Source organism: Odocoileus virginianus, chromosome 21, assembly GCF_023699985.2.
Source record: "Odocoileus virginianus isolate 20LAN1187 ecotype Illinois chromosome 21, Ovbor_1.2, whole genome shotgun sequence".
Taxonomy (NCBI): Eukaryota; Metazoa; Chordata; class Mammalia; order Artiodactyla; family Cervidae; genus Odocoileus; species Odocoileus virginianus.
Window position 1 is genome coordinate 46304552 of NC_069694.1, and position 22998 is coordinate 46327549.

At 41.5% G+C, this 22998-nt stretch overlaps 1 protein-coding gene and 1 long non-coding RNA gene across 2 annotated transcripts in view; both read left to right on the forward strand.

The window, feature by feature from the left end:
* Positions 1-12975, forward strand: part of CENPE (centromere protein E) — a 74778-nt gene extending 61803 nt beyond the window's left edge. Inside the window, 6 exon segments of the mRNA XM_070452391.1 lie at positions 1336-1521; positions 3668-3780; positions 5519-5616; positions 8041-8224; positions 9811-10094; positions 12606-12975. Coding sequence (XP_070308492.1) covers positions 1336-1521; positions 3668-3780; positions 5519-5616; positions 8041-8224; positions 9811-10094; positions 12606-12700 — 960 coding nt within the window. The 3' untranslated portion in view covers positions 12701-12975.
* A 4678-nt stretch (positions 12976-17653) lies between these two features.
* LOC139030238 (uncharacterized) lies at positions 17654-22884 on the forward strand. The gene is made up of 3 exons (XR_011482537.1): positions 17654-18331; positions 21619-21710; positions 22776-22884. It is a non-coding gene; the product is annotated as an uncharacterized lncRNA (long non-coding RNA).
* The last annotated feature ends 114 nt before the right edge of the window (positions 22885-22998 follow it).

Sequence of the window (22998 nt, forward strand, 5' to 3'; positions counted from 1 at the left end):
AAGATGAAGAAGCAGTGACCCAGGGCAGGACATTCCTTATCAGATAAGAAATCATATGCTATTAGCTTGGAAATTATGCCAAATTAGAGTAGTTTGGTAATGATATAGGAATAGATAAGTAGAATAGTTTGGTTAATGATGCAGAAATAAATAGAGCATTGGAACAGAACAAAGTTCAGTACACTCAGGAAAGTTTGAGAATTTGTACATGATGATGATTAACAATTAACTCAGTGAGGAAAAAGCAATTTACTTAATATTTGATTCAGAACAACCAGCTTGACATCTTGGGGGAAAAATTCTGGATTTCCACCTCACTCAAACAAAAATAAATTCTGGGTAGGTCAAAAAGAAATGTATTTTCTGAGAAAACCTGCATGTATACGTATGTGAATAATCTTATAAATATGAACAAATTCAGATATTTAAATTCCAGTATTTTTGGTACCTGGAAAAAAAAATTAGAAATCACCTAAATGTTCATTAGTGAATGATTTCCATGAAACAGGATGTATGTATCCGTGAAAACAAATATGAGAGATCTACATAGATAGCATCACTGACTCAATGTACATTAATCTGAGCAAATTCCTGGAGAAAGGAATGGCAACCCACTCCAGTATTCCTGCCATGGAGTGAATGCCATGGACAGAGGAGTCTGGCTGGCTACACCCATGGGGTTGCAAAGAATCGACCATGACTTAGCTACTGAACGACAATGTGCATTGATAATGGAAAGATCTGGAAAATATATTGTCAAGTTTTTTTTTTAATGCAGAACTATTTATTTAGTATGTTCCTACTGTGTGTGTGACTGTTTTTATGAATTGAATATTCACGTATGTGTAGCTATACATAGAAAACTTCCAGAAGGATACACCTGGAAGAGTCAAGTCGTTACCTTAGGGTCAGCTGGGGTCCTGAGTTGGGGAAAGTTACTCTTCATCAATTGTTCCATATGCTTTTATTTTTCAAGTTCAAAACTAGATAATAAAAATAAAGGAAAAGACATATTAAAGAGCTAATTATCAACTCTTAAGTTGTGTTCATTTAAAATGTAGGTGCCTATTTAAAAATGCTTGGTACCATGCTAACTAGTAAATAAACACTAAACCTTATAATGTAAAATCTGGGTGTTTTTTAACTCAAAAAGCGTCAGCTTATAAATTTTTTTTAAAAATGGGTGTGTAAATTGGCATTTGGCTTCTCCTTCTCTTCTGTCCTTTGTTAATGCAATCTGTGAAAATGAATACCTGTATATGATTATCTTTGTCTTAAACTTATGTACTGTGACTGTCTTTATGGCAGACCTTAAACGTGTACTTTTTCTACTAGAAAATTCAAGCACTGGAAACATCACTTCGTGAAGCTAAAGAAAGTGCTATGCATAAGGAGGGCAAGATTATGAAGATGCAGAAAGAACTTGAGATGACTAATGATGTAATAGCAAAACTTCAACGGCAAGTTAATGAATCAAATGAATGCCTTGAAAAAACAAAAGAAATGGTCCAAGTACTTCAGGTAATTTAACAATCTCATTTTACAAATCAAAGAGTGTTATCTTTTTTTCTTTCACTGTTGAATTTGACAGATGCTTTGGGACTCAGCTTTTACTTCAACTTTGTATTATCTATGCATATCGGAAGTTCAGGACTCAAAACTTTTAAAAAGCAAGTGACAACTTAGAAATGAAATGTAGGAATATGTTTTCCTCCAAAATAATATTTATCTTCCAAAAAAATGTTTTTAAGAGACATATAAATATTATTCTTTATAGTTTAAAGTATATTTTTTATTTTTCAAAAAAAAGCTTTGATCCAAATAATATTCTTTATTAGATAAGTACATTTTAAAATTATCTTTTCTTCTACTTAATCCCTTGTTGAGTCCCACCTGCTACACTGTCGGCTAACTCTGACCTGTTTTTATAAAGAACAGTAGTAGAAATGTTTTTGACCATGAATGCCATTACACCGTTTGTACCCTCATTGATCATATCTTTACCACTCCCTTTTGTTTTAGCCCAGCCACCTCTCATACTTCTTTTACTTGAGTCCAACACTAATAGGTATTTGTGTTATCTCTGCACCAGTGTCTCTTGATTGTAGTTAAAATTGGGAACTAGTCAAGAATGTCTGTTCTTTCCATTATTTAATATTGTTTTAAAAATTCAGGCTCACTCAATGAGACATGAAACAGAAGCAAGAGAAAATAATCTGTTTTGTTTTTTTGACAATTGTTGATATAGCTAAAAACCAAGAAAATTCACTGTGAAGCTTTAGAATTTGGGGACTAATATTTTAATATTTCAGATAATGTAATGACCATATTTTTATTCATTCAACAAATATTTGTTGGCTCCCTGCTATTATGTGTTAGTCATTGTTCTAGATGCCACACGTACAGCGATGAGATAAAAAGTTTCTCCCTTCCTTCAGGGAGTTTACGTTATCATTCAGGAAGTGAGAAAATGATGAAATATATATGTGTGTGTCAAGTAGTGAAAAATGCAATGGGAAAAAAGTAAGCCAGACAAAGTACAGGGATACTGAATAAAAGTGGAAGTGTAAGGGAAAGAGCTGTGATTTTATAAAGGGTTACTGAGGAGGGCCACACCTTTAGGGTGACGTGAAGTGATGGGGTGAGCAGTGTGGTAGAAGGGCCTTCTAGGCGAAGGAAGTAGCAAACACAGAGGTCTCAACACAGAAAGTCTTAGACATGTTTAGGAAACCCCAAGAAAGCCAGTGTCTCCCGAGCAGAGTGAGCAAGAGGATAGAGGTGGGAAAGGAGGTGAAAAATAGCAGAGAGCCAAATCATAAAGGGTCTTGCAGGCTCCTCTGGTTTTTATTCTGGGTAAGATGGGAAATCATCAGAGGATTTTGGCTAAAGGATGTCATGGTCTTAGTTACTTTTTAAACACTTGTCATTTGAAGAGAGAATCCAGGAGAGTGTATTAATGTGACATGCTAGCTGCTATAAAAAAGGGATCCAAGTAATTAGCCTCCAACTAATAAAAATAAATGGAAAAAAAAAGGGGGGGATCCAAAAATGCAATGGCTCACATAAAATGGAAGGTTATTTCTCTAGTTCATGTAAAAGCCTGAATTCCAAGTTGGTGGATGGACCATCTTTGACTATAAAATATCCTCAACAGGGAATCCCCTGGTGGTCCAGTGATTAAGACTGTGTGCTTCCACTGCAAGGGGATGTGAGTTCAATCCCTGGTTGGGGAACTAAGATCCCACATGCCATGTAGTGCAGCCAAAAAAAAACCCTCAACAATGCTGAGTAATACTTTGTGCCTTAAATTTGATTCCAGTTTGATATTTATATTGTTGTACTGGCATCTTTTTCTTTCATTTTCCTGATTAACCTTTCTCTATCCATTTCACTGTTTTCTACCTCTGTTTCATTTGTTTAGGTAGATTGTTTTAAATTGGGAAAAAAACTTGTTGAAAGAAACAAAAATTATATGTTCTCTAAATACATATTCACTTCCAATTACTTCACCTCAAATATCTGTTATTCATTTCAGGGTTAAATTTATGCCTCCCCTGCTTTTCATATATTAACAGATTGCTGTTTCCAAATGTTTTCTACCAGATCAAGGCAGCTCTTCAGAATTTCTCTAAAATTATTGTATTTTTCTGTTCTCTAAAAAATCTAGGACAAAGCTGCTTTAGGAGCTAAACCTTATAAAGAAGAAATTGAAGATCTCAAAATGAAGCTGGTGAAAGTAGACCTAGAGAAGATGAAAAATGTGAAGGAGTTTGAAAAGGAGTACGTCTTTGCCTTAATTGAACATGCTTTAAAAAGCTTAAATTTGCTTTAATTATATAAATTTCTTTGCATTAGTTAAGTTTTTAAAATATAAGAAAATATTATTTGCTTTTCTAAAAATAAATACAACCACTCACAGATATTAATTTTACTAAATTCTCATTACATACATAAAGGTTTTTAAATAAGCACAATCCTGGTTGCTAACATGTCTTTGGGGGGGGGGGGTGCTTTTTGCTCATTATATATAAATAGATTTAAAATACTCTCTTTATGCTTGGAAGTGAATGTTAAAAACCCTGTGGTGGGGAGTTCCCTGGCAGTCCATTAGTTAGGACTTGGTGCTTTCACTGCCATGGCCCCAGGTTCAATCCCCTGGCCAGGGAAGTAAAATTCAGCAAGCCACAAGATGTGGCCAAAAAAAAGACCTGTGGGTTCCAGTTTGCTAAGGTTTCTGTTGGTTTTTATTTATTTTATTTATTCTTTCTGTCATGTTTTTGTGGGAAAGTTATATTTCCTTTTAAATTATAATACCTAATACTCAAGAGCATATTCTTTTTTATTGATTTATTTATATAGAACCATATACGTGGGGCTTCCCTGGTGGCTCAGATGGTAAAAAGAATCTGCCTGCAATGCGGGAGACCTGGGTTCGATCCCTGAGTCAGGAAGATCCCCTAGAGAAGGGAAGGGCAACCCACTCCAATATTCTTGCCTAGAGAATTCCATGAACAGAAGCGCCTGATGGGCTACAGTCAGTGGGATTGCAAAGAGTTGGACACAACTGAGTGACTTAACACACACAGCCCATATACATAATAGCATGCCTGAAGTTCTTTGTGATATAGAATAATGAAAAGACCATTAGACAGTGTCAGGGAAACTAAATTAGAAATATATTGCCTTTAATGAATATATCACCTTTAACAAGCTGTTTATCTCTCTGGGCCTCACATTCATAATCAGTAAAAGGATTGGTTTATATTAAACAATTTCTTATCCCTTCTGGCTCTTAACATTTTTTATTCTTCCTATAAATCTTTAATAAATATTTAATGATGATGTGTAATTTTGCCAAATACGTAGCACTCCAGATCTTCATTTGTTCTAACCAGCCTTCTAGTGATAAAAAGTGAAACTTATATCTGTTAAGATGTTCATTATAAAAAGCAATTTTACTTACAGAATAGAATCAGCAGATACTGTCAGCCTCTAAAAAGGGCAGAGTATCCTATAATTTATCACTGCTGATTAATGCTTAAGCAAACAGTTCATAAAATGTCTCTACCAGGGAACAATGAGCAGAATTTGACCTTTGATTATAACACCTATGAACCAGAGCTGCAGCTAGGGTTTGCTTTCCTGACTTTAGAACGGAAGCTGCTTTTTGCTTTCATGCTCTGGTGATTGTTATACCTTCTTGGTGTTTCTTGGACCTCATGGTAACAGACCAGTTACTTGTTTTATGGTGCTCCCAGGTATAATTTTACTCAATATACCTTTAATAGCTATTGAGCCTCCAGAAATTTAAATAGAATTGATTTCTCAATGTTAAAAAAAAAGTCATTCCTGCAACCAGACAAAATACTTCCAATTTGATGATATTATAGCTGTGAGGTGTGTGATACATTATGTTGATATGATGTGTCTTGCTAGAAAATTCTTGACAGCAGTTGTGTTTATTCCTTCATTAAAAGTCTGTTTCTGGGTTTTTACATATTTCTGTTGCTCTTAATAGAATTGCTTCAACAAAAGCCACTGTAGAATATCAAAAAGAAGTTATAAGGTTATTGAGAGAGAATCTTAGAAGAAATCAACAGGCCCAAGATACATCAAGTAAGTGGAAAATGCTGATAAGTTCCCAATCTTTCCATTTTACTTCAATACACTTAAACATTTTGAAGACTACTATTATAGATAATGACAATCAGGAATAAACCTAAGTTAATCACTGATTTAGAAAAAACTATTTTTCAGATGAATTCATTGGGCTTATATTTATCCTGTGATATCTCCTTAGTTCCCTATAATCTTGACTGTTTCTCCATTATAGATTCTTAGAAAAGAGGGAATTTGCTTTTGCATTATCAAATCTTTACACATTAGTGAAGGTATCTTCAGTACTATAAAAGAATGACTTAACTATCAGGGTAGAAGTACACTTCTCAATAAAAATACAAGCATGTATCTTAGTAGATTGTGACTATATGCACAGTAAAAATATCCATTCACAGTTAAATATTATCCGACTTGTTCTTACTGGCAGACTCCAGTTTATCATAGGAACAGTCTTCAAGTCCAGTGATCAAATTTCTGCCTACATATCTCTCAAACTATACCTTTTTCTGTATTTCTTGTGTTTCATGTATAAAGAGAAAACGCTGACCAGTACTTAGATCAGCTTTGTAGAGTAAGACAAGCATTGAATTCACAGTCAAGGACAGGTCTCTGAATTGATTGCCCTCGTTTAATGCTGTGTGAAACCCTGAGGACAGCCCTGACTTAGCTTATGTATGTAATTGTTTTAAGGATCACACTAAAAGTCATATGTGCAAGCACACTGAAAATTCTGAAGGTCTAGCAAATGGAGGATGATATTTGTGTGTATTTTTGTCCACTCATTTAAAAAAGAAAAAATCAGTACACTTCGCTGGTGCTCTGGTGGTTGAAGAATCCACCTTGCAACACAGGGAATGCAGGTTCAATCCCTGGTCAGGGAACTAAGAGCCCACATGCTACAGAACTACTAAGCCCGTGTGCATAACTAGAGAGTTCGTGTGCCATAATTAGCGAGTCTGTGTGCATAACTAGAGAGTCCGTGCGCCATAACTAGTGAGTCTGTGTGCATAACTAGAGAGTCCGTGTGCCATAACTAGCGAGTCTGTGTGCATAACTAGAGAGTCCGTGCGCCATAACTAGAGAGTCTGTGTGCATAACTAGAGAGTTCGTGTGCCATAACTAGTGAGTCTGTGTGCATAACTAGAGAGTCCGTGTGCATAACTAGAGAGTCCGTGCGGCATAACTAGAGAGTCCGTGTGCCATAACTAGCAAGTCTGTGTGCATAACTAGAGAGTCCGTGCGCCATAACTAGAGAGTCCGTGCGCCATAACTAGCGAGTCCGTGCGCCATAACTAGAGAGTCCGTGTGCATAACTAGCGAGTCCATGCACCATAACTAGCGAGTTCGTGTGCATAACTAGTGAGTCCGTGTGCCATAACTAGCGACTTCATGTGCCATAACTAGAGAGTCTGTGCGCCATAACTAGAGAGTCCGTGTGCATAACTAGAGAGTCCGTGCACCATAACTAGCGAGTCTGTGTGCATAACTAGCGAGTCCGTGTGCCATAACTAGCGAGTTCGTGTGCCATAACTAGAGAGCCTATGCGCCATAACTAGAGAGTCCGTGCGCCACAACAAAAGAATCCACATGCCTCAACTAAGACCTGACAGCCAAGTAAGTAAATAAATAATAGTAAAAAAAAAATAATCAGAGATAGTGTTAAGGTGATCACAGCTCCAACCTGAAAAACTTCAAGAGATAAAAATAGACCTGAGCATTCCTTGTTGTTACAGGAGGATCAGTAGAAGTACTCTTGATTTGTGACTTTGATGTCCCTGATTTCAGAATCATTCAAAAGGAAATGGACATTGAGTATCTTTTCCCCACACACCTTTACCCTTCTTTAAGAAATTACCAGTGACCCAGTGGATTAGTCTCCATCAGAAAGCACCTCACAGCTTCATGCAGTTTTATCTAAAATGCACGAAGCAGTTCCTTACATTACTTTTGCACACGTAGTATAGAATCCTTAATAATGTGTGCTTTAATATCAGCTCAGGTGTGTTTAGTGAACAAGCATGTACTGAGCACTAGTAGTTCACTGAATGTTGCTGGAACCCACACGCACACACACTGCAGGAAGCAGTCTGCCAGGTGACTGCACTGATCATAGAAGACCGACACGTGCGGGACAGCTCTGTCTGGGGAGGATCGGAACCACTGCAGCCACGGCAAACTACTGACGGGGTCATGGTAGTGGAATCGGTAGGTAGAAAGAAGCAGGAGGGTTCTAGAGCTATTTAAAATTGATGACTAAATAGGCATGTGAGATAAGGGAGAAGGAAGTCAGGGTTGACTTCCAGATAGATGGTGGTCGAGGTATTTTTATTTTTATGACTTGTTGCCCTTTGTTATATTTTTTTTAATTAATTTTGAGGTATTAAAATTATCACCCACCTGTCTGTGCTTTCGCATCCACAGTGATATCAGAACATGTTGATACTCAGCCTTCAAATAAACCCTTAACCTGTGGAGGTGGCAGTGGCATTGTACAAAGCACAAAAGCGCTTATCCTGAAAAGTGAATATATACGGCTAGAAAAGGAAGTTTCTAAGTTAAAGCAGCAAAATGAACAGCTCATGAAGCAAAAGAATGAACTGTCAAGGTAAGATCGCCTTATATGATACAGAAATTATACTTAATGTCTGTTACATGTTGGGGAGAATGGTGTAAACTCGTTAAGTTTTGTCTTTTTAGTTTGTTTTCTTTTGGGGGGGGACTTTTTCCCAACTAAATATTTTTTAAAGTTCATATGTCTTTTCTAAAAAGAATAGGAATACAGTAGCACCATTCCATATGTTTGCCATCTATCAACTGACCTGTGTTTAACTAAGCCAAGAACCAGGAAGTAAGAAGAGATCTCTGAGGGGGCAGCTCATATACACCACAAGTCCATATACCCAAGTCAGTGAGCCCCTCCTCAAGGAAGAGCCTCTCAGGTCCCTTACTGCAGCTGCTTAGTTTTACCTGTAAACATTTCTAACAAATTTAACTGTTTGGCTTCTACCAAAGAATAGAATCTTGTACTAACCTCTACCAGTGATACAACAGAGGAAAACTAGGCGTTAAACTAATAAGTAAAGTCCACAAATAACTAATTCTTTGTAGTGAGTGCTGTCAAGCAAACAGCAACATCAAAAAGTAGGACATTATGAAAGAGTATATAACAGAGAGATATATAACTCTTGGTGTGGGGAGGGGTGTTGATCAAGAGATTAACCTTTAAGATTCAGTGTGAAAACTGAATAGAAGTTAGGCCAGATGGAAGGAGAGGCAGGTAAGCTCTCTAGGCGGAGGGAATGGCATGTGCACATGCTCTGAGTCAGAAAGAGTGACCTGCTGGTGGAACTGAAAGACATCCAGTGTGGCAAGGGCAGAGAGACGGAGACAGTGAGGTGCAAGATGAAATACCAGAGGGGAACCGGCCCGGATAGCACAGGCCCCCAAAGGTCATTGGGAGGACATTTGGAGGGGATCCTAAATGTAATGGAAGGATTGCCTCCCCTGGAGGAGACCCTGGCCTTCCGAGATCAGACAGCATCTCAGTATAGGAGGCCCCAGCTTAGGAGTCTGTTTATTGTTGCCCAAGCAAAAGATAGTTTTGGCATGGACTGGAATGGTGCCAATGCAGATAAATATAAGGAGATGAATTTGAGAAATAAGTATGAGGAAGAAGGAGCCCTAGGATTGTCGCCCAGGTGTCTCTCTGGAGGAAGCAGAGCAATGCTGGTAGCATTTCCTCTATGAAGCAAGAATATAATGAATCCAAAAAAGCACCATGAATTATTTCTCTTAAAATAACAGATAGATTAGAGTCATCTACCCCAGAGACTAATTTAACAAATTATGGCCACAAAATACACTAGATCATATCATCGATTCATTTAAAAATCTGATATCATTTCTTTTCAAAACCCCATGATTATGGAGATTTACTACAATTACTCAGTTTATACTGACCTCATTTCATTTTCTGAACTGTGGAAACAGTCCAAACAGGAAGCATTAGGTTGAAACTAGAATGTAAATATGATAAAATGCTAAATTTTATGTTGTGTATATTTTAACACACACCACAATTTAAAAACTTTTTTTTTTTAACTTAAGTGTGAATACATTGCAGGAATTGCAGTCTTGTGGTCTCGTTTTTTCTCCTGCTTCTCCCTCTCTCCCACCACCACCACACTTAAGCAATTATCATCTTTCCAGTGAGGTCAAGACGTGGAAGGAGAGAACTCTTAAAAGAGAGGTTCACAAAGAAGTAACTTGTGAGAATTCTCCAAAGTCTCCTAAAGTGACTGGGACACCTTCTAAAAAGAGACACCATATGTCTTCTCAATGCAAGGAACGGAATATCCAAGATCCTATGCCAAAGGAGTCGCCGAAATCTTGGTTTTTTGATAACCGATCAAAGTCTTTGCCAGTACCTCCTCCAATTCGCTATTTTGATAACTCGGGTTTAGGCCTCTGTCCAGGTAGGTGAATGTACTGGTCACTCAGAAATGCGGGGATGACAGTTGGAACTTCTCTTTACCACGTGACCCCACAGGGCAAGTATCAACAGGAGAGGACGGAGCAGACCAAGCTCACGGGCAGAGACTTCATTACTTTCTCGGGGGACAAAGATTCTCTGAAGCGCAGTCACTTTTTACCCTGAGTGAAGTCTGTGTCTTAAACTGTCCTCTTTTCCCTGAAATGGACAAGCAGCACTCCCAAGGACATAAGGACACTACCCTATGCACAAAACTCCTTTTACTTTTTCAGTAGCACTTTCTTATGAATTCAGTGGGCCAGTATTTCCAGTAGGATTACATTCATTTTACACAAGCCAGATCATAGACTTGTATCATTTACTTACTGATTCGGTCAACAGAATTCTTTACTATCAACTCTGTGATACATATTATACCCTAATGGTGAAGCAATAAGCAAAACTAGATGCAGTTCCTGTCCTCCTAGAGCTTACAGTGTAATAGGTATAGACAGCAATCAGGTAGTCAAAGGGAAAATTCTAGAGTGCAGAAGGCTCTGAGGCTTACAGTAGGTTTTTGTTTTAGTAATATCACGGAAGTCTTCCTTGCAAAAGGGAACTGAGCTCTAACAGGTTAATGGGAGCTAGCTGAACAGAGAGGAGGGCGGAGCGTTTACTGATAGAACGTGGACCGCCCCAGCCAGAGTAGGAGGGCCCGCAGTCGGGGAAGGGCTGGAGGAGTCTGACGCGGCCAGGGCGCGGGGAACACAGGCTTCTGTGGATGGAGCCAGTGAACCGAAGAAGGGAGGTGAGAGGCAGACCTGCAGGACTGTGTAGAGAGTGTGAAAGAATTTAAACTTGATCCTGAGAGCATGTGGAGGAAGCCTTCAGGTTTCGGACAAGAGCAGAGGAGCGTGATGACGCAGACATTTGGAACACATGGCCTCGGCTGTAAGGTGACCCACAGATCATGGGAGCAAGAGTTTGACAGGTGCCTGAGCAAGGCCACAGCGTGAACTTGGCCAGGTACAGTAGAGTCGAGGAGATGTGACGGATGGGAGAGATTTGGAGGTGCAATCAGCAGGCTCGGTGCCTGATTGGGTGAAGTGGGTGTCGGGTATCAGGCTCACCCCAGCTCTGCAGAGGCGCTGTCCATAGAGATGGGGAACGTGCGGGAGAAGCTCTGTAACATGTTGTGTCTTAGCCTTTCCCACCACATGCCCAGGAGTGACAGTGTATCCACCTGTCGGAAATACCCTATTATGCACTTGTAGAAACATAAAACAAAAAAACTTCATCAGAAGAGGCAGCTGCCAGCTATTTAAAGCTCTGAGCAAAGGTTGCCAGGGTGTATAAGAGCTCTGAAAAGTGAAAGTTTTAGTTGCTCGGTGGTGTCTGACTCTTTGCGACCCCATGGACTGTATCTCTCCAGGCTCCTCTGTCCATGGAAATCTCCAGGCAGTATGGGAACTGTGACAAGGAAGGAATCAGTTCATTCTCAACTGCACATCAAAATTGGATCAAGTCAGCACCTTGACAGTGCTCTTAGGGAGATAGTAAGGAACAAAGCAATTTTGAAAAAAAAACTGAAATTATTCAGCTCTTTGAATAGTATTTAACAAACATTTAAGGACCTTCCACTAGTTAGCACTTTCATAGAGCTTTTGGTGTATACACACACACATACACATGCCATTTTAGAAGAGTCTTTGGAAAAACTGATGTTTTATAATCACCTCTTGATTTTATTTGACAGTGCCAAAGGCACATGCATAATATGAACTAATCCAACTGCAAATAAAAATGCTTAAGTCTTTTTATCAATATGTGGATCTTTCTGGTACGATTTTTAAGTGAAATAAAAGGCCGGGGGGATACATAAATCAAAAATTCACCAATTCAGAATTAAAGGACATAATCCTTGAATTAGTATTAATAAAATATCAATCCAAAAAATTGTCAGTTTTTAATTTTAATTATAATAAAAGGAAATTTTCATTATCTCAAGATCAGCTATCCTAGATTTATGCATATATAATTTTAAAACAATTATTACTTATAAATAAATAGATGGAGTTAAAACGCTTTTTAAAGCTTCAAAGAAAGCTTTCCAATGATGGCTAAGTATTCTCTAAAATGCATAGTATTTGTATAGCACACTAGTTTTTTCCCTAAAAATAGGACAAAGGAAAACCAAACCCAGCTTATCTGTTTGATTCACTTTGCTTCTCAGATTGATGGATTCCAACTGAAAATTTATTACTTCTAGGTTTTATGTACAATATGGTTTTTCTAACCATTCATTTTATGAGAAAATGGGGAATAAACATCTTCAACTCTGATGAAGTGAAGTATACCTTTTTAACAAGGAAATTAATGACTGTGTTGAAGGGCCATGTTTTATTCTTCATATGTCTACTGTCACATCATCCTTTCGACTTCAGTTGTATTTGGGTTTTGTCTATGTTTTCACTAAGGTTACTTTTGTTGTTGATATTTTCTTTTTCCTCCTCAGAAGAACAAACTGCTGAAGTGGAGACCGAGAATCCCCAGCCAGGTCCTTGGCAAATGTCGTCAGGAAAAGATGTGCCGGAGTGCAAGACTCAGTAGACTCCACTGTGCCACTTTTCCGGCGGCCCCGCATTCCATGTTTGGAAATGTCTGTTCATGTCTTTATGTGTCTATCCCTGGCAGTCATGTCACAATCCAACTTCAGTTCAGTTCCCACTTTGCCACTAGGATTGGAAGATGAAAGAATGGGATGCATTCCCATAATCTAGAATGCTGATAGCAATATACCTTCTTCTTAAACGTGGTAATCCTTTAGAAGTTGAAAAGTTTTATTTATTTATATGTTTTATAAAGAATAAAGTTATTGAAGGAAATTTCCAATCTTCCCATGTATACATAAAATGTATATATTTTTATTAATATGAAGTTATCCACATATGACTTAGAGAATTCCAAAGCATAATTCATAAATTAATATAAAGTATCATTTGATTAACAAAATTACAGACTCTTTTAGTGCCTTGAACATTCAGTAAATGTTTGATTAGTTGCTCTAGATCACAGCACCATGTAATTTAACTGATGGTTCCTTGGTGGGATACTCCGGGTATAGCTGGCCCTCCTCTCTTCTTCTGTGTTGACTTTCAGAATTTTGCTGTAAAAATACACACATGCATTCCATATTTAGGCTGTTAAGGGATAGCAAGTGATCCAGCCTCAGCATTTTCTAGTTTTAATCTTCCTTTTGCTGTAACAGCTATGGAAGTTGTTTCTCACTTTCCAGTTACAACCCACCCACTCCCTATGCAAGCGCTCTAAATTGGTTTGTTATTAGACTTTGTAGTTGGTTGCACTTCATTAGCAACTGGAAAAAAAACCACATCAATTTATTGTGCCCTTTAATTTTAGACACGAGGAAACAGCGCCAGAGTTTCTATCAAGGTAAAGTTTTCTAAACCTGAGGTGCCCACAGATACACAAGGCATCTGGACTGCATGCAGCTGTAAAACCTCTGAAGTTTAATATTTTGTGTGTGGATCCATTTTTCTAGGATACTAAGGTCCATACGTTCTTTTGTCATATCCCCAGAGGGGTCTCTGATCTATAAGGAACTATGGTTTTAGAAAGTATCTGATACTTTATATCATGCGATTTTGAAAAACCACACAAAACAGCAAGATGCACTTAGAAGAGAGTTAGTGATTTCAAGACATTCTTGGCTCTTTGGTAAGAATATTTATTCAGAGAAAGAGATTATGAATTGCATCACAGTCGTCATTCTAAAGTCTGTGGATTGGGTATTTTCCCTTACCTTGACACTGCCATGGGAATTCACTGCGCTAAGGGGAAAGCGTCCCCTCCGCTAATCCTCTCACCGGGGCCTGTTTCTGCTTCCACCGTGACCCAAACAAGACGCTGTAGCAGCACCGCAGGCTGATTCTTCACGGTGTCTGCTTCCCCCAGAGCATTGAGTAGTATAGGTGAGTTCACCTGAATAACAAAACTGCTCTCTGCGCATGCTCAGTCACACATCGTGTCCAACTCTGCGACCCCGTGGACTGCAGCCCGCCAGGCTCCTCTGTCCGCGGGGTTTCCCAGGCAAGAACACTGGAGTGAGTCGCCACTCCTTTCTCCAGGGAAACTAAAGGCCATTAAAAATAAAGCTAGTCATCGGGTTTCCAGTCTAACAGAATGTTGCTTAACTCTCTGAATTTGGGTGTCCGGTTCCTTCCTCAGATTTGGGCAGTTTGGGGGCCATTATTTCTTCAAATCAACTTTTTTTCCCCTTCTCTTCTGGAAGTACCACCATATGTTGGTCCACTAAGGATGCCCCATAAGTACCTTAGGCTCTCGACACTTTTCTTTTTTCCTTTATGCTTTTCTGACTGGATAATTTCAAATGACCAATTTGTTGATTCTTCTGCTTGATCAAGTCGGCTGTTCAACCCCTCTAGTGAATTTTGCAATTTGATGATTCTTCAGCACCAGAATTTGTTTGGTTCTTCTTCATAGTTTCTATTTACTTGTTAATATTTTCATGCTGTTCATGCATTATTTTCCCAAATTCATTTAGTTGTCCGTATTTCTTATAGATCATTGAGCTTCTGTTATTTTTAATTCTTTGATAGGTGATTCTTAGATCACCTTTTCTTTTTTTTTTTTTTTTTTTTGAGTTTGTTTCTGGAGATTTATCTTGTTTCTCGATAGTCCATGTTTGTGTACCTTCTGATGTTTTGCTGGGTTTTATGCATTTGAAAAAAAGAAGCCACCTGTTCTAGTGTCATACAGGGAAACATCTTCATCGATCAGCTCGTTTATAGATTCTGGGGGGCCTCTGAAACCTTTGGGGGGTATGCCACTTCTTTGGGCTTGCGTGTGAGATTTGCCAACTAAAGGGTTGCCAATTCTTTTCAGGAGCTCATGATCTCCCTCTGGTGTCTGTCTGCAGTACTGCAGGCTCCTTGGTGCTGCAGCAGCAGGTCACACCACTGTCCTTTCTTCTCATCGGCCCCCAGGCATCCAAAGTATATCAGCTTCCCCATCAGCACCCAAGTCAGGCGAAGCACAAACCAGTCTCTTGTGCAGCCATTCAGAAAGCTGGGACACCAGACACCCACTCTCCTCCTCCCTCCCACGCATGAGGCCTCCGCGGGCACCTGGTCCCGACTGCAGAGCCACAGCAGTCTCGGCAGGCTCTCTGGTGCCAAGCCACGCCAGTTCCACCGGCGCTCCGAGTCAGGGCAGAGGCACCAGTCACTCGGACTCCCCTCGGAAAGCTGGAACTTCGGGTGAGCCTTCCACTCTCCTCTTTCCCCACTGCCCGTGATGGGGAAACAGCCAGGGCTGAGCTTTGCGAGCCGAGGGAGGGGTGGGTGCAGGTGAAGTGAAACAGCTCTTCTCACCTGCTTCAGTGGGGCCGTTCCCAGCTCTGCCCTGACCTGGGGTACTGCCACCAGGGAAGCCCTTCTTAACTGGCTTCTAAAGTTTCACAAAAGTGTTTTGGCCCATATATTGTTGTTAAGTCGGTGTCTGTTAGGGAAAGAGAGCTTCTGTTCCTCCATCTCTCTGACATCTCCCTTAGTACATTGTTTACCCCTAATGATAACAGGTTTCAATATTGTGAGTGACTGCAAAGGAACGATTATGAGAATCAGCAATGGAAACTCGTGAGAATGTTAAAAAATACTACAGTCAGACAATACTAAAATGATCTGAAAAGCAAAATTATGACCAAAGAAGACAAAATATTCGTAGGAAACATGCTCTCGAGCCTCGCAGAATTATTACCTAGACCCTACCATTCATATTCAGCAAATAAACAACCATCTACTACGTGCTCATCATCGGTCTAGGCACCCAAATGTACTGCCTTTGTGGAACTTTTTGTATTTGGAAAACAAATAACTCATATAGTCTTAATATAAACTGATCACAATGTAAAGTGAAAAAGTTACAGTCCCTAGCTTTGGAGAAATTTAGTCCACTGAATACAAATGGTTAGGCAGATATTTGCATTACCATGTGACAGGTGGTCATAAAGTAACCACTACTGTTGAAGATCAGGGGATGAAGGAAGGCTCAAGAAAGCTGCCTCAAGAAAAAGTATCAGAGTTGGCCTTGACCAGGGAACTCTCATGTTCACTAAATGTGCATTCCAAAATCTTCAAAAGTCAAAGAAAAAGGATTGTTATTAAAGCAAGGAGCACAGCTGGATAATGGTTTCAGATCATTAGACTCAACATTATAAACTATAGTAGGGCAAACAGGTTCTGTTACCAAAAACTAGGCCAAGGTGTTTTGGGTTTGGGTGCCTTTTTTTTTTTTTAAGGACAAAAATAGTCGCTATCCACTATAATTGAATTGTTAATAATGTTTATTAAGTATAAAAACACTCTTTTATTAAGTACGCCAATACTTTGGCCACCTGATGGGAAGAGCCGACTCATTGGAAAAGACCCTGATGCTGAGAAAGATTGAAGGCAGGAAGAAAAGGGCATGACAGAGAATGAGGTGGTTGGACCGCATCACCAAATCAATGGACGTGAGTTTGAGCAAACTCTGGGAGTTGGTGATGGACAGGGAAGCGGGGCGTCCTGCAGTCCATGGGGTCACAGAGTCGGACACGACAACCGAACAACTAAGTACAAAACTAGCATGTTGTACTGATGGTTTCACATGCCGAGTCCTTCCTCCTCATGACATCCCTGAGGTAAGTGCTGTGATTGTTTTACAGATGAGAAAACTGAGATTTGTAGAGTTAAGTGACTGACAGCTAGTGAGGGAAAGATGTGGGACTTACCTTCATCCTTCTGACTTCACAGTCTTTGTTCCGAGCCACTGTGATTACTATAAATGCACATTCACTCCGAGAGCAAAAACCATGATCTAAAGAAGTTCATTTTCTCACAGGAGAAGTTCAGGGAGCTGATTTTCATCAGTAATGGTTACTATAGGACAGCCTGTCACATGGTAACGCTGTCAACTTGAGGCTCTCTTCAAGGAACCAAGTCCCTTCTCTCACTCACCCTGCTGTCTGTAACTTATGCTTCTGACCTCACACCAAGTCACAACATGGTTGCCATGGCCCTAGGCATCACAACTGCATTCCAGGAGAAAAGAGCAAAAGTCAAAAGCCTTTCAGAGAGGCCTCAGCTTTCTATCCAAGAAGGAAAACCTCGGAGATTTCAGCTTACATTTATTTCATTGACCAGCTCGAGAAGCAAAGAAGGCTGGGAATTTGAGAGTTGTTTTCCAGCTTTTATAAAGTAAAAGGCAGACCAAAGTGAGTTACATGGGCATTGAGAGGCCCCTACTTAACTAGCATATGCACAAACTAGCCTAAACAGCCTCTAAGCTCAGTTACACGCCTGTTAAGTATGAGTTAGTAAGCCTTGTAGAGAGGGCTCACATGATCTAGTACATCTTTTTCCATCCGATATTTGGTTCTCTCCAGCCAAACTTGATTTTTGGCTCTTACCCAGCATGCCCTTCGAAGTTCCCCGACTCAGCCTCCACCTACACTGGAGATGACTGCATTCTGCCGCTGAGTTTGTAATGAGTGTTAGAATAGATTGCGTGGGACAAAATAACCATACCCATACCTTAAAAGCACGAGAGAACTAATTTCCCCGCCTCAAAGCAATCTAGGTCAGGGTGCAGGAAGGAAGGCTCCAGGATCTTCAATGACCTGGTTTCCTTCTATTTCGTTGCTAACTTCCACGTGCAACTCCTGGCTCATTCTCTCTCGAGTGCCCCGAGACCAGCACAGAGTAAGTGCAAATAAAAGAGCAGGACTTCGGTAAAATTCGTGAAGGAAGTGATTTCCACATTCTAAGACACCAGATGGTTGGATGGCATCACCGACTGGATGGACATGAGTTTGAGCAAGCTCCGGGAGCTGGTGGTGGACAGGGAAGCCTGGCGCGCTGCAGTCCATGGGGTCGCAAAGAGTCGGACACCCCTGAGCGACTGAACGGAAGACACCAGGAAGATGCTTTTCTACTTTTTTCCTTCTAGCAATCGGAGTTAAGAGTTCTACCTAAGCTCCACTAGATGGCAGCACATACACATAAAATATGTGAATGTACGCGTAATTTTCTAAAAACTGGAGGAATTTGAACTACAGATCCCAACAGGCATTACTAGGCACCTGACTTGCTTCTGCACAAAGGTCTTAAGTTTCTTGCCGGCGCAGTGATCTGGAGGACGCCATGAACTTGCGGCTCTAAAGTAAGTTTCCGAATATATTAAAAAAGGAACTTTGGCGGCGGAGGGGGGTGGGGGGGGGAGTTTTAATTTTCAGACGGTACTTTGTTCTGCACATTACCTTCTTCAGGATTAATTTTAGCCGTAAATTCAGGGTAAGGAGGGATGTTTAAACAGTTTGAAACTCTGCTAAGTTTTGCAATAGCTAAAGGAGTCTATTGTAGACATCCTTTTTCCGGTTCGTCAAGAATTCCTGTAAATGCTCTGTGTCTCTGGACTCTGCACTCTTACTGCGGAGGGTGGGGGTTCAATCCCTGGTCGGGGAACTAAGATCCCATAAGCAAGGTGGGCCAAATTAAAAAATAATAATAATAACACTTTGATTCTAATATTTGGAGTAAGCAATCCATCTTGTCTGATTTTCACGTTGAATTTATTGAAAGTTCCCGCATTTCGCCATTTCAGATTATGTTGGCACTCATTTTTCCCAATAAATGCGTTTTCGTGTAATAGTGCAGTTTATCTAGTTGTAAGGCTTTGGCTCTAAAATCTGCCCCCAGAAAGACAGGGAGGACAGCTTGGAGGACGTCATCAGGGAGCAAAACGGCTGCCCTGCGCTTCAGCAGTTGTTTCAGTAAGCGCTTCTCTAAGGTGTCAAAGCTTCCTGGCATGTGCCCTCACAGGGCCATGGGCCAGAAGTCACTGATAACAGCAGGGTAAAGTAGCAGCTTTTTATCCATCATGCTCAGGATTGGGGGCGGGTAAGGATTATTGGGGTTTCTTCCTTTCTAAAATATTATATTGAATGTTTAACTTAACTTTTACCATGGTTTAACTTAAAATGTATCACTCATGTAAGAAGGAAAAAAATAAAATAAAATTGCATCAAAGTAGGTCGGGCATTGTGAACGTCCTGCTTCTCCGTCAATCACGGAGCATCAGTGAAGTCGTAAGCTAGGCCCTGGGGGCAGTTCTTAGAGCCACGCGCTGTCAGTCTGGTCCTCCAAGAAACTTGACTCCTAGAGAAAGTTACACACGCACGAGTTTTATTAGAGGAAATGGTGGTGTGGGAGAAAATGAGGAGGGAACTGGGGCTGGGAGAGCCGTCAGACCGCGTCGAAGCCAGGGGGCGGACGAGGGGCCTGGTGGGGTGGGCGCATATCCTGCTTCCCTTGCAGTCCGCGGGACGAGCCCCAAGGCAGGCGGGCGGGGCTCGGCGTGTCCCCGAGATGGGTTCGCCTGGGCAGTCGTGCCGCACCCAGGCGCCCAGGCAACGGAAACGGCCCGGGGGCGGTGGCCTCGGCACAGACTCAGAGATGGGTCTCAGACCGCAGCGCTGGCATCATGGTCAGTTACGGGGTACCAATTCCGCGGAGCCAAGGTCCTGGCGCCATGTGGGGATCTAGAACCACAAGGTCTTCTCTCGAATCCACGATCAGGAGGCCCAGCTTTGAATTCCTAGCCGTGAAACACTGGGCGAACCACGTAATCTCTTTGAAATCAGTGCACTGGCGGCCAGGCCCTGGGTCAGCTCTTAAACACTCTCTTTCACCGCTGCCCGCCACCCCTCTCTTTGTCCCCCGCCTCTGCATGACTGCAATTTCCTCCGAAGGAAACCGCCTGCTCAGTCCCTCCCCAGGCCTGCTCTCCTCCGAGGGAAACTGCCTGCTCAGTCCCTCCCCAGGCCTGCTCTCCAGTGAGCTTTCCAGAATGCACATCTGGTCATGTCCTTCTCTCAAATCCTCCGGTACCGATTACCCCACAGGAGTAACTAGCCCTCAGCGTGGAGAGCTGGGACAAAGGTTGGAGGCTTGAAAGTGTAGGCGAGTTACCGCAAAAAGCCAAGGTTGGCTGACGAGAACAGAGATAAGTTCAAAAAGATGATTGGATGCACTCTTTATCAGACAGGTAATGAGCAGACTGGGAAGATTATTTTGTGCATGTGCTATTTGTTAGCTCACTCAACACCCAACTCGCCTCCCCTGACCCCTACCCTTTTCACTTTATAAAGACTGGAAAATAAAACTCAAAATTCTTAACCTCTGCTGCTGAAGCTGGCCAACAAAACATGGGCTGGAATTTCAGAGGAGGGCTCCCTTCCAAAATAGAGAAGCAAGGTCTCTGAAAGACTTCTGGCTTTTGCTCCTTTCCTTCTTTTTTGCCTGGAATGCAGATGTGATGTCTTGGGAGAATGCAGCCATTTTGTGCCTTGTTGTGCAGTCAGAGGCACACACTAAGAACTGCAGGGTGAGAGAAAGGACTTGGTTCCTTGCAGACAGCCTCGTCTGATCATCACTTGACTCTTCGCTACCTGTAACCCCGTCACTAGCCTTTCCTGTCACCCTGTGATCTGTTACAGTCCAAGAATTGAGCAGGTATCTTCTGTACATCATATTTCCCCTATGTCAGACATCCTCAGTCCTCCCTTTTAAAAATCACTGTTTGTGTCTGTTCAAGTGTTACTGTTGAATGCTCAAACTTTAATCAGCAGCACTGTGGGGTAGGATATTCACATAGGGAAGAGTCAGGAGGCCTGACATTAGTCCCGGCTTTGCCGTTGACCAGCTCTGTGACCTTGAGCAGGTCAAATCAGTTCCCTCAGATGTAAAAGGGGGGGTTGGACAGGATCTGACTTTCCAACTCTTATTTTTCAATGACTCTCATAGGCCAACTGTGAAATCTTCCCAAGAGACCTGGACAGACCACAGATGATTGATGGCACAGACCCCAAGAAAAGTGTACAAGGGAAGAAGCAAGAAGCAGTCCCAAGTAGGGAGGACCCACGCAGTGTTTGCAGGGAGGGGCAGAGGGGAGGACGGTGGTGGGCTGTATCAGCAGCAGAGGCTGAAGCGACCTGAGGATGGCTTGAAGTCTGACGTCTGTCTGTCATCAGCTACCGCTTCAGTGTGTGTTAGTGGCTCAGTCATGTCCGACTCTGCGACCCCATGGACTGCACCCCTCCAGCTTCCGCTGTCCATGGCATTTTCCAGGCAAGGATACAGGAGTGGCTTGCCATTCCCTTCTCCAGGGCATCTTCCCGACCCAGGGATCAAACCTGTGTCTCCTGCACTGCACGCAGATTCTCTACTGACTGAGCTACCAGGGCTTTGCTAACTGTTCTTATATGCAAAGCTCGGTATTTAGGGTAAGCGTTCTTGGAGATCGATGGGGATATTCTCAGGTGGTGGGAATGTTTGACAGAGGTGTGTATCTTCAGGTTCTTAAATGAGTCCTGTTGAACCATTCCTTCTAAATGTTACTGCATGAGGCCATGGGCTACCGTGTAAGCCATTGAATACACACGTCTGTAGATTAAACCGCAGGTGCCAGGATGGGCCGACTTGACGGGAAGGTCGTTGTCCTCACAGCTGCTGGTCAGGGGGTCGGCCGGGCAGCCGCGTTGGTAAGTTATCACCTTCTGTTGCTTGCTTACTAACTTTTGAGGTACCCAAGTATGGGGCCAGGTACCGTGGTTATTTAGTTCTGCTCTTTTTTTTTCTTTCCTTTTGTGCTTCTGTTGTCTTAAGTTGCAAAAAGAAAAGTGGCTACTCCGACTCCAGGCAGATGAAGGAATGAATACCTCACATTTATCCTGTGACATCACTGATAACCTTACAGACAGAAACTTACTTACAGACTGGTAACCTACAGACAGAAACTTATCTGTCTACCTCAGTTTCTCTGCACCATAATAAAGTCACTGAAGGGGCCCTACAGAAGTGCATTGTTTTCTGAAATTATGTCATTTCAGAGGTAGGACTCCAGACTTATGAGACTATCTAAAGTTATCTTTGCCTTCTAATTTATATCAACCTCTCGCACACGAAACCCCCACTTGAGCTAATAATCCACTTTTATTAAGGGGAAAAGTGTTGAAATAACCCATTTTTCTCTTATTATTTGGATTTTAGTCGCTGCTGAGAAATAGAATGCAGGCTGTAAAATCAAAGAAAGGTAGTATTTTGAGAGGTGTTCAATAACTGAATCCTAGATTTTTTAAAAAATATATTTATTTGGTATTACAAAGTCGGGCTTCCCAGGTGGCACACTGGTGAAGAATCCACCTGCCAATACAGGAGATGCAAGAGACTCGAGTTCGATTCCTGGGTCGGGAAGATCCTGTGGAGAAGGGAATGACAAGTCACTCCAGGATGCTTCCTGGAGAATTCCATGGACAGAGGAGCCTGGTGGGCTACAGTCCGTGGGACATGACTGAGCAACTGAGCCCAGACACAGACACACACACACACAGGGACAAAGTCAGCTGACAACAAGTGTGTGTCCCATTGTTCAATTAGTGATAAAATTGGTAAGAATTGTGCGAAACGAGGTGAGACTAGGTAGTGTGAAATTTCACCTATTTCATGGGGAAAACAATAGCGACAGTAAGATAAAGGGGAGAGGCTAAGTGACTCTCGGTTCACGAGAGCAGTTAACAAAGGATTTATTTGCGCATTGTGTCTACCAGGCTTTTGCAAGAGAAGGTGCCAAAGTCATAGCCACAGATATCAATGAATCCAAACTTCAGGAACTGGAAAAGTGCCCAGGCAAGCACCTCCATAGCTTGATTTTGAGATTGGAGTCTACAAGGGATTATGAAGCATTAGCACCTTACATGCTGAGAGAAAATTCCTTAGCTGTTCAGCTCCACGGGGCTTCTTTTTAGAGCCAGATTCTCTGATATCCAGTTG